General features: G+C 58.4%; 1 protein-coding gene across 1 annotated transcript; it reads left to right on the top strand.

Moving 5' to 3' along the window:
- The first annotated feature begins 566 nt into the window (after positions 1 to 566).
- On the top strand, positions 567 to 8,067 carry KIF12 (kinesin family member 12). Its single transcript, XM_089913655.1, has 20 exons — positions 567 to 592; positions 663 to 728; positions 827 to 905; positions 1,056 to 1,183; positions 1,278 to 1,353; positions 1,732 to 1,866; positions 2,041 to 2,176; positions 2,956 to 3,051; positions 3,206 to 3,376; positions 4,066 to 4,184; positions 4,267 to 4,371; positions 4,957 to 5,059; positions 5,142 to 5,232; positions 5,418 to 5,504; positions 6,335 to 6,425; positions 6,497 to 6,601; positions 7,234 to 7,334; positions 7,431 to 7,549; positions 7,878 to 7,979; positions 8,030 to 8,067. The coding sequence occupies exons 1-20, from the start codon at positions 567 to 569 to the stop codon at positions 8,065 to 8,067; spliced, it is 1,974 nt and encodes a 657-aa protein (XP_089769781.1).
- Positions 8,068 to 9,966: the final 1,899 nt, after the last annotated feature.

Below are 9,966 nucleotides of genomic sequence, written 5' to 3'. Positions count from 1 at the left end.
GCTCAGCTCAAGGAATTCAGTCCAGCCACATCTTCCTGGAACTGAGACCTGGGCCCCTCCCACCCCTCTAGACCCCTTTCCCCTCCCGGGGCTCTGAGCTAGAGGAAGCTGGAACTGCTGGGGAGGGGTAAGGTGGGGAGGAAGATTACAAAACTGGAGGAGTAGGCGGAGAAAGTAGGAAGAGCCTGGTCCATGCTCTGCCCAGACTTGCTGTGTGGCCTTGGCTGAGTCCTTCCCATCCCGGTCTCAGTTTCCCCATCTGTGCACAGAGGAAGCTGGTCTGGGTGGTCCCTCCTGATGGGACTGGCCAAGGGCAAGTGATCCTCAGACTCCAGAGTCCCCTAGCTACAGACTCTCTCCACCACAGAGGTGGCGGTGGGTAAATCTTTAACTAGCTAGCCCTGGGTAGGCCCAGCCTTTCCGGATGGATGGCTGCCTGGGAAGGGGGGGATGAGGGTGGAGGATGTAAGGTGTGCATAGCCAGTCCCAGTGTGGTGAAGGGGGAGGGTACTGGGGAGGGAAAAGAACGAGACTCGGGCGGAGCTAACCCGTGTGCAAAGCAGAACATGGAGGAACGCGGGTCCCCCGACGGGTAAGTACAGATTTAGGGAGGTTCAAGGAGCCGCTGGCGCAGGGATGGTTAACTCGCGTTGCTGCCACAGGGACCCCGCGCGGAACCTCGAGCAGGGACCAGAGGGGCCAGAAACGCCCATCCAGGTGGTGCTCAGGTGGGTATAGGTTGGCTAGGAGGGGTCCAAGCGAGGAAGGCACTGACGGAGATTTCAGGATGGACCATCCACCCCCTCCCCGCCTCTTCGGACCACAGGGTGCGTCCCATGAGCGCGGCGGAGCTGCGTCGAGGGGAGCAGAGCGTGCTGCACTGCTCAGGGACCCGGACTCTGCAGGTGAGGACCTCCCCCGCACTCCCCAAAAAACACCTACCGGGAAGACGCCAGGTCCCTCCAGGCCAATTTCCCCCAGGCCCCGCACTCCCCCAGGTGAGCCCCGCCCTCCCCAGAGTGCCCCGCCCCCTTCTCCACGGCCCCCTCTCCCAGGTGAGCCCCCCGGGCGGGGGCCCCGACGTGGCGTTCCGCTTCGGCGCAGTGCTGGACGGGGCGCGCACGCAAGAAGACGTGTTCCGGGCCTGCGGCGTGCGGCGCCTGGGCGACCTGGCCCTGCGCGGGTGAGTGAGGTCTGGTGACGCCCCGCCCCCACACGGCCCCGCCCCCCCGCCCCCCGCCCCTCCCTGGGTACAGCCACACCTCTGCGGCCCGCAGCTTCTCCTGCACCGTCTTCGCCTTCGGCCAGACCGGCTCTGGGAAGACCTACACCCTGACCGGACCTCCTCCCCAGGTGGGCCGATCGCATTCGGAGCCCGCAGGGGTCAGGGGTCGGTGGGCGAGAAGCCCTGGGGAGCCGCAGGCAGCGCAGACTCCCAGAGGGAAGGGGAAGGGACGTGGACGATGAGGCCCAGCCCCATTTATTTGTAGACAAGGAAACTGAGGATCAGGGAGGTGAAGGGACTTGGCCAGTGTAGAGCACCTGGGTTCAAATTGTGTCCCCTTTATTTACTAGCTCTCAGTTTCTTCATCTGTAAAATGGAAGTGATAGTACTGACTGAGAATTAAATGTGATGTTGTATGGGAATTGGGCACAGTGCTCTACAAAGGGTAATTATAACTGCGGTGGTGGTGGTAAGCCAGCCCCAGGCTCAGCTGTTTCTTCCCCCAGGGGGAGGGCGTGCCCGTACCCCCCAGCCTGGCTGGCATCACGCAGAGGACCTTCGCCTGGCTGTTGGACCGCGTGCAGCACCTCGGTGCCCCTGTCACTCTCCATGCCTCGTATCTGGAGATCTACAATGAGCAGGTGGGGGACTGAGAAGGCTAGAAAGACAGCCCACAAGGAAAAGGAGGCATTTCTTTCCAAGGAGGCTGGGTCAAGGGGCAGAATAGATGGGGGACTGTCGACCATGAGGTCTCGGGGTGGATGAAGCAAGAACTCAGAGAGGCCCCTCCCTCACCCTCCACCCTCCTCTCTCAGGTCCGAGACTTGCTGAGCTTAGGGGCTCCCCGGCCCCTTCCTGTTCGCTGGAACAAGACGCGGGGCTTCTACGTGGAGCATCTGCGGGTGGTGGAGTTTGGGAGTCTGGGGGCCCTGATGGAACTTCTGCAAATGGGTGCGTGCTATTTCAGGGGAGCTTTGGGGTACGAGAGATGCCCATTTTTCACTTGTTCACTGAGTGCCCTCGGGGCCCCAGCCTGGAGCTGTGGGTTCAGAGATGACCCTTGGGGGAGAAAAGAGCCAGCAAACCAACAATTCAGATACAACCCAAGAATGTCCCCCACCCCTACCCCCCAGGCCTGCTGATTTTGCCTTCCAGACTCTTCCCACCCTCCTCTCCAGCCCTGGGCTTCTGCCTCAGTCAGGCCTCATTTTTCCCCCCTGGAAGGGTCTCTTCCTTTCAGTCCATGCTTCTCCATGTAGCAAACCACATCCTGCTTCCCTTCCAGAACTTTCCAGTGCCCTGAGAGTAAAGGCCATACCTCCTAGCCTAGCCTAAAGGCCCTTCAGTTCCACTCTCATTCATCCATTCATCAGATTTTTATTGAGCACCTACTGTGGCTGGCATCAGGGACACTGAGATTCTGGGCTCGGGCCAAGCATTGTGCCGTGCCTCCCAGCTGATCTCTTTGTCTGAGTTTCTCTCCGTCCACACAGCAGTGGGAGAGATGTTGATAAAATGTGAATCAGACTGACCTTCCTCCACTCAGTTCTCTCCAGCCCCCTTTCACCTATCTGTGCTAGAGCCCGACCCAGCACCCATCATTCGACTCTCCTGCCTCTGTGCCTTTGCACTGGTTGGGCCCTCTACCAGGATGCCTTTTCTCCTTTTTCTTTGTTGGTGACCACTTGCTCTTCCTACCACGTCCAGGTCCATATGTTTTTCCCCTCTAGGTCTTAGCCGTAGAAGGAGCTCAGCTCACACCATGAACCAGGCCTCCAGCCGAAGCCATGCCCTGCTCACAATATACATCAGCCACCAAACTGTGAGTGCCCCGGCTTGGGGAAAGAGCTGGCCCAGGGCCACCCAGCAAGGGCCTGCCTCTGGATGTATAAAACAACTTGGGCGTACACAGGAGGTAATGGTGAAAACCCTTGGCCTTGTGGCTTTGATGCGGACAGCCCCTCCCACGTCCCCATCAAGCCCTGCTCCCCCAACCCCAGCAGATGCCTCCTGTGGATCCCGGGGAGCCCCCTGCCGGGGGGAAGCTGTGCTTTGTAGACCTGGCTGGCAGTGAGAAGGTGGCGGCCACAGGATCCCGTGGGGAGCTGGTGATTGAGGCCAACAGCATCAACCGCAGCCTGCTAGCCCTGGGTGAGATCTGGGGCCAGCTGGACTGACTTCCTGAATCCCTCCTCTGTGCCTTACCCATAGCTGTCCTCAGTGAGGGAAACCAGAGGAGTTGTAGGGCATGGAGGAGAGTTAAAGAGCTGTGATTCAGAAGCCACAGGCCTCCCTCCGGCCTCGGCTTGCTGTTGTCTCGTGCTTTTTCCCTCTTAGAACTTTGTTTATAGATCTATAAATACTGAGGATACAGTTACATTCTAACTGAGGAGGTAGAAACACTCAAGGGCAGAGTGTGAGCCCTCAGACATTCAACCTGTCCCTTGTTGCATTTGGGAAGACTGAGGCCCAGTGAGGGGAAGGGCACTAACATGTCTTCCCTCCTCCCCATCCCCCAGGTCATTGGGCCTTGAGGTCCTTAACAGCTGGGGCCTTGGCCTTCCTCTGTGCATGCATGGGGAGACGCATAGGGAATGCCTCTTCATTTGATTTATTTGTCAGACATTTCCTGAGCCCCTGCCAAGTGCCAGGCCCTTTGGTGGGCCCTGGGGATCAGGGATGGAGCCCAGTCTGGTGGCAGAAGCCAATCTGAACGGGTAATGAGATCACGTGGAAAGAGATATCTTAAAGACCTACAAGCCTGGGTGGAGATCCTGGCTCTGCAGAGTACCAGCTGGGTGGCCTTGGACATGAAGGGTAACCTTGCCTTCCCCACCCAGGTCACTGCATCTCCCTGCTGCTGGACCCACAGCGGAAGCAGAACCACATCCCCTTCCGGGACAGCAAGCTCACCAAACTGCTGGCGGACTCGCTGGGGGGGCGTGGGGTGACCCTCATGGTACCTAAGGGGGACTGGCAGGGAGGGCTGGGTCCTGAGGGAGGGCTCCCAGAGAGGAGCACTCAGGGGCAGTCCTCCCCAGGTGGCCTGCGTGTCCCCCTCAGCCCAGTGCCTTCCCGAGACCCTCAGCACCCTGCGATATGCAAGCCGAGCTCAGCGGATCACCACTCGGCCCCAGGCCCCCAAGGTGAGTGGAGAGAGACACAGGCAGAGGGATGGGCAGGGCAGAGGGTGGGGGATCAGGCAATAGCTGGGGACTGAGTTGGTGTCACGCTGAAGTCTGGGACTGAGTCAGGCTTGGGATTAGGGTTGGAATCCTGATGATGGGGTTATGGTTGGGGGGCGGGGGCGGGTCACAGTCAGGGTTACGGAGGGTCTAGGGTGGGAGTCAGATTAGGAACATGATTCAGGGTCTGACCAACATCCGAGCTGGTATCATGATAAGTCTGAGTTAAGTTGGAGTCTGACGTGTGGTCTTATTTGGGGTCAGAATCTGGGCCAAGGTTTGAACAGAGCTGAGTTTGGGGTTGGACAGGGAGTGGGGTGTAGCTTAGAGCGGGCCCTCCAGGCGTGCAGCTGAGGCCACGTGGCACTTTAATGCTGTTAGGACAAGGTGCCCCCTCCAAATGGATGCAGCCTTGGGCCAGGATTCAAGGCTGACAAGTGGAGCATGGGCTGGATTTTAAGCTCCACTCACTCTGCAACCCCAGAGCCCTTGTGCAGTGTGAATGTTTACAACCACAGCAGTAACTCTGGGTCTGTTTCTCTGCAGTCCCCTGTGGCAAAGCCACCCCAGCATTTGGAGACTGAGCTATTGCAGCTCCAGGAGGAGAACCATCGCCTGCGGTCCCAACTGGGCCAAATGGACCCCAGAGGTATGAGCTCCCTGGGGGTGGAGCGAGATGAGGATAGGGTCTGGGGCTCCTGGGGCTCCAGCTACCTCCCTCTTCTCTGCAGCCTCTGGACTCATTGGGGCCCGGGTGTCCTGGGCTCAGCGGAACCTCTACGGGATGCTGCAGGAGTTCATGCTGGAGAACGAGAGGCTCAGGTAGGGCCCTGCCCCCCCCCGTGCCCCGCCCCTCACTGCTGGCCTTCCTCCTTTCCCTGGTCCCTGGCTCCCCTTCTGTCCCCACCTGCCTCCTGGGGCTCCTACTGTACTGCAGTGAAGAGAGGCTGACTGATACCCCCGCCAGCCCTGCCTCCTGTCACGGTCCCGGGGCCTGCTCTTCCTAGGAAAGAGAAGAGCCAGCTGCAGAGCAGCCGGGACCTGGCCCAAGATGAGCAGCGCATCCTAGCTCAGCAGGTCCACGAGCTGGAGAGGTGAGCGCGGCCGGAGACAAGCCTTTGGATGGAGGGCAGGTGGGAAAGGGGTGGCTCAGTGAAACGGCTAGGTCTGATCTCTGGATCCAGACCCCCTGGCTTCTGATTCCAGCTCTGCCACCAGCTGTGTGGCCTTGGGTGAGTCATTTAGCCTCTCACTGCCTGGGTTTCCTCTTCTGTAGAATGGGAATGATATAGTACTTGCCTTCCAGGGTTTTTGGGGGGTTTTTTATAAATTTTTTTTTTCGGGGCACGAACCCGTGTCCCCTGCATCGGCAGGTGGACTCTCAACCACTGCGCCACCAGGGAAGCCCTATAAATTTATTTATTTATTTATTTTGGGCTGCGTTGGGTCTTCGTTGTTGCGTGCGGTTTTTCCCTGGTTGTGTTGGGCGGGGGCTACTCTTTGTTGCGGTGCGCGGGCTTCTCACCGCAGTGGCTTCGCTTGTTGCGGAGCACGGGCTTTAGGCACACGGGCTTCAGTAGTTGTAGCACGTGGGCTCAGTAGTTGTGGCTCGCGGGCTCTAGAGCACAGGCTTAGTCGTGTGACTCACGGGCTTAGTTGCTCCACGGCATGTGGGATCTTCCCGGACCAGGGATCGAACCCGTGTCCCCTGCATTGGCAGGTGGATTCTTAACCCCTGCGCCACCAGGGAGGTCCTCCAGGGTTGTTTTAAAGATCAGATTGAATAAGTTCATATGTAAAGCATTGAGAACAGTGCCTGCATATAGTAAGCAATCCATGAGTGTTTGTTAAAAGCAGGACTTTGGTGCCAGCCTGCTGGTAGCATTGAGGACTACAGACAGACAGACCCCACTGTTCTTTCCAGGCGCCTCCTCTCTGCCTGCTACCTTCACCAGCCGGGCCCTGGCCCAGCCCCACCGTGTCCCTGTGTGATGGTGCCACCTCCCCCCTGCCACGTGAGTCTCTGCCCAACCCGGATAGGGGAGGAGCAGGAATGTCACAGAGCCCCTGACTCAGCCTCTTGCAGGCCCTGCCGCCTCTCTGCCCCTGCCCCTGCTGCCACCTCTGCCCCCTGTGCCAAGCGCCACTGGCCCACTGGGCCTGCCCACGGAGGGAGCTCCACCTGCCCCAGGTAGGAAAGGCCGAGGTGCAGGGAGGGAAGGCTGGCAAGTTGGAGACCTGGATCTAGGGAGTCTGCAGTTTGGAAGGCTTCAGAACTCTGGGGACTCTGATGTGCCGGGTTGGGTCATAGTGGGGAGTGGCTGGCTTTGGGTTCTCTCTGCCCAGGGTTCAAAATAGCTACTTACCTCTCCTGCCCCTTCTCCCCATCCTACCTTCTTTCGGAACGCGCTCTGCTGTTTGCGTATTCATTCATTCACTTAACATTTTACTCATTTATGCATTTACTTAATGAATGAGTTAATGGATGCATTTACTTAGTGAATGAGTGTTCACTTCCTCATTCAATAACCCTCCTTAAGCTCCTTGCTTCGTGGCAGCCCCTGTTCTGGGCACTGAGGATTCACAGACCTGACATGGTTCCTGCCCTCATGGAGTTCCTTGTCTCCAGAGAGGACATCACAAGGGCCACGCACTGCCCACAGAAAAAGTGACCATGACCCCACCCCTTTATGCCCACCTGACATTCTTAGTGCCCCATGGGGCAGGTACGGCAGGGATGGTGGTGTCATGGTCGGTGCCAGGGAAGTGGGGCACAGAAGCAGGGCTGAGGTCACCCAGTGTGGGCTCTGGTCTTGCCTGCAGGTGTTTGGCTCTAAGGCCCCAGCTGACATGCCCCTGTCTGCCCGTCCCCCACCCTGGGTGCCCCCATGTAGCCCTGGCTCTGCCAAGTGTTCAAGAGAGAGGTGGGTCCAGCTCTGGGGCACTGGGGGGTGGGGGTGGGGGAGGAGGCCCAGGAACGTGAAGGCTCGCTTCCCACCACCCAACCCACCCTGGCCCAGGAGTCACAGCGACTGGATTCAGACCCAGGTCCTGGCAGAAATGCTGACCAAGGAGGAAGTGGTACCCTCTGCACCTCCCCTGCCCATGGGGCCCCTGAACACATCGCCAGTGCTTAGAGGTGAAGAAAGGAGCAGGGGAAGGGCTGCCAGTGTTTTCTGTGATCTTGGGCCAGAACCCACCTTCTCCAAACCTTAGTCCTCCCATTTCTGAACTAGGGGGCATATTAAGAGGTGAGAGTTCTAAGATCTTTCTATTTCTGGAACTTAGAATTCTCTTCCTAGGGCCACCTGCACTCCCAGATGTATGCTGGAGCCCATGGGGTACATGGCAGGGGGAGGGGAGTGGGTACCACCTGAGGCTTCCCCAGAGGATGTTGGGACCCTGATGGGCCTGGGTGAGGCAGGGTCCAAGGGAGTGCTGGCCTCAAGTCTCACTGTGTCCCTCAGGTGGGGCTGCAGTTCCAAACCTGGCCCGGAGACTGGAGGCCCTCAAAGACCAAATCGGCAGCTCCCTTGGACGTGGCCGGAGCCAGCCGCCCCCCACTGAAGGCACTTGAAGCCCCTTGGACGTGGCCGGAGCCAGCCGCCCCCCAGTGAAGGCGCTGGAAGCCCCAGCCGGGTCCTCCCTTCCTGCTGAGGGCAAAGTGCGAACCCAGGAGACCACCATGTGACCTAGAGCTGTGCTCTGCACTCCTGGGCCTCAGTCTCCCCATCTGTTAAATGGGTTATAGCAGCTGCTGCTCCAGTTTGCAGCTGGACGGGGCGGAAGGCAGTTCCTGAGGCATGGGGGTGGGCGCTGATGGGGCAGTCTGGGGAAGCAAAGGGAGGGTGCCAGCCTAGACCAGGAGAAATGAGACCGGATTCAGGAGAAACCAGGTAGCAGTGGTGAAATAAATGAATAAAGAGAGGCATCCCCTCTAAGTCTGGTTGGTCCTGTCCTCTGACTTGCCCTTGAGGGAATCCCAGAGAGATTGGGGGGTTGGGGGGTTCTGAGGAAGAGGAGGCAAGGACTCCTGGCAGAGGTATGTGTCCCCTTGCCCTCTGATGAGGAATATTTCAGGTTCCCATTTCCTTTCACGTATTATACAAGTTTTCATTGAGCAGCTACTCTACGCCCCTGGGCAGGCACGGGGAAATTGAATGGTGAGCATCTCCATGGAGGAGGCCTGGGGGAAACTGATTTGGCCTTGAGCTGGGGCAGGTGGTGGACCGAGGGGCTCACACTCTCTGTCCCAGCTGCATGTGTCCTGGTGCTGGAGGGATCATGAAGCCTGAATTCTGATGCCGCAGATCGGCTCTGAGACCCTGGCCAAGCCCTGCATCCTCCCTGGACCACTTTCTGGTTTTCAGTCCATTAGACATGGCTTCCTGTCCTGTTGATCTCTAAATGAGGGTCAAGGAGGTTATGAATATCATGATTCCCAGCACAGTGCCCAATAGGATGCAGTGGGTCTACAATCAGGGGTAACTCCAGATGTGACATGAGAAACTGGGGGTGCGCGTGGGAGGACCTCGATTCAGAAAGAGCCACGAGGCTAACCTAACTCTCACATTTTATAGTTAGGGAAACTGAGACCCACGTGGCTCATTCCTTTGTTTGTTCATACATTCACTCATCCATTCAGCAGGCACCACTGGCAACAACTGTAAATCAAGGTGGCAAAGAAGACAGACAAGGGACAAGCTGGCTTTGCCTGGAGAGCTCACAGTCTGGTGGGGGACAGACAGACACTTACAACCTCACACATGTGCTTCGATGGGGGAATCCCAGGGCAGTGGAGGCACAGAGGGTCACCCAATCAGAAATTGTCAGGGAAGGTTTGCCAAAGAGAGCCATGATTAAGTTTCAGAGGGTGAACAGCATTTGGCCCAGGGCAGGTGGAGGGGCTGCAGAGGCAAAGGCTCAGAGTTCCAAAGGTTGCCTGGACCACGAAGTGCATGGCCTTGTCTGCCACATCGGGAGCTGGGGTTTGTCCCGAGGATGGCAGGGAACCACAGAAGAGTCTTAAGGAGTCACCAGCTTAGGTCTGCATTTAGGTCACACTGGCCACTGTGGCAGTTGGACTAACTGGTAAGGATGAGCTGGAGGTGGAAGACCAATGAAATGATCAGTGCAGGGAGAGGTGAGATGCCCCAACCAGCGGTACCTGAGCCAGCCTCAGGCTGGGTATCTCCTGAGACCTGGGCGCTGGGCACTGGGCTCAGGCAAGACCCCAGGCGGGGACCCCTCACTACGGGCTTGGGGAGCACTGGGGAAGGGGCAGGCGGAGGCCGGAGGACAAGCCAGGGGGCCCCTGGGGAGAATCAGGGCGCCTGGGGATGCGCCTGGGGAGGGGTTGCATCCATCGTCTGGAACAGTGCTTGGACCTGCCCACAGGCCTGGCCTGAGAAAATCAACTCCGACTGCCCCCACCCCACTCCCCAGCGCCAGACCAAGCAAGAAAAGACCCAACACTCTTTTACCCACCGCTGTGGAAACTAGCCCAGGGAATGTTCCCTAATTATGCCCTATTTTCCCGGGGGAAGTAAGTAAGGA

This window comes from Delphinapterus leucas, chromosome 6 (genome assembly GCF_059928025.1).
Source record: "Delphinapterus leucas isolate spDelLeu-1000000601 "Yukka" chromosome 6, BTC_Dleu_Yukka2, whole genome shotgun sequence".
Lineage (NCBI taxonomy): Eukaryota > Metazoa > Chordata > Mammalia > Artiodactyla > Monodontidae > Delphinapterus > Delphinapterus leucas.
This window is presented reverse-complemented; position numbering and strand designations above follow the sequence as displayed.

What these genes read in the sequence shown, in the direction of transcription:
- KIF12 (XM_089913655.1), top strand. Translation starts at nt 567, where the DNA reads ATGGAGGAACGCGGGTCCCCCGACGG. An exon ending in CTGGAGAACGAGAGGCTCAG is followed by an intron (nt 5,233 to 5,417) that starts GTAGGGCCCTGC and finishes TGCTCTTCCTAG; the next exon opens with GAAAGAGAAGAGCCAGCTGC. An exon ending in TGCCACCTCCCCCCTGCCAC is followed by an intron (nt 6,426 to 6,496) that starts GTGAGTCTCTGC and finishes AGCCTCTTGCAG; the next exon opens with GCCCTGCCGCCTCTCTGCCC.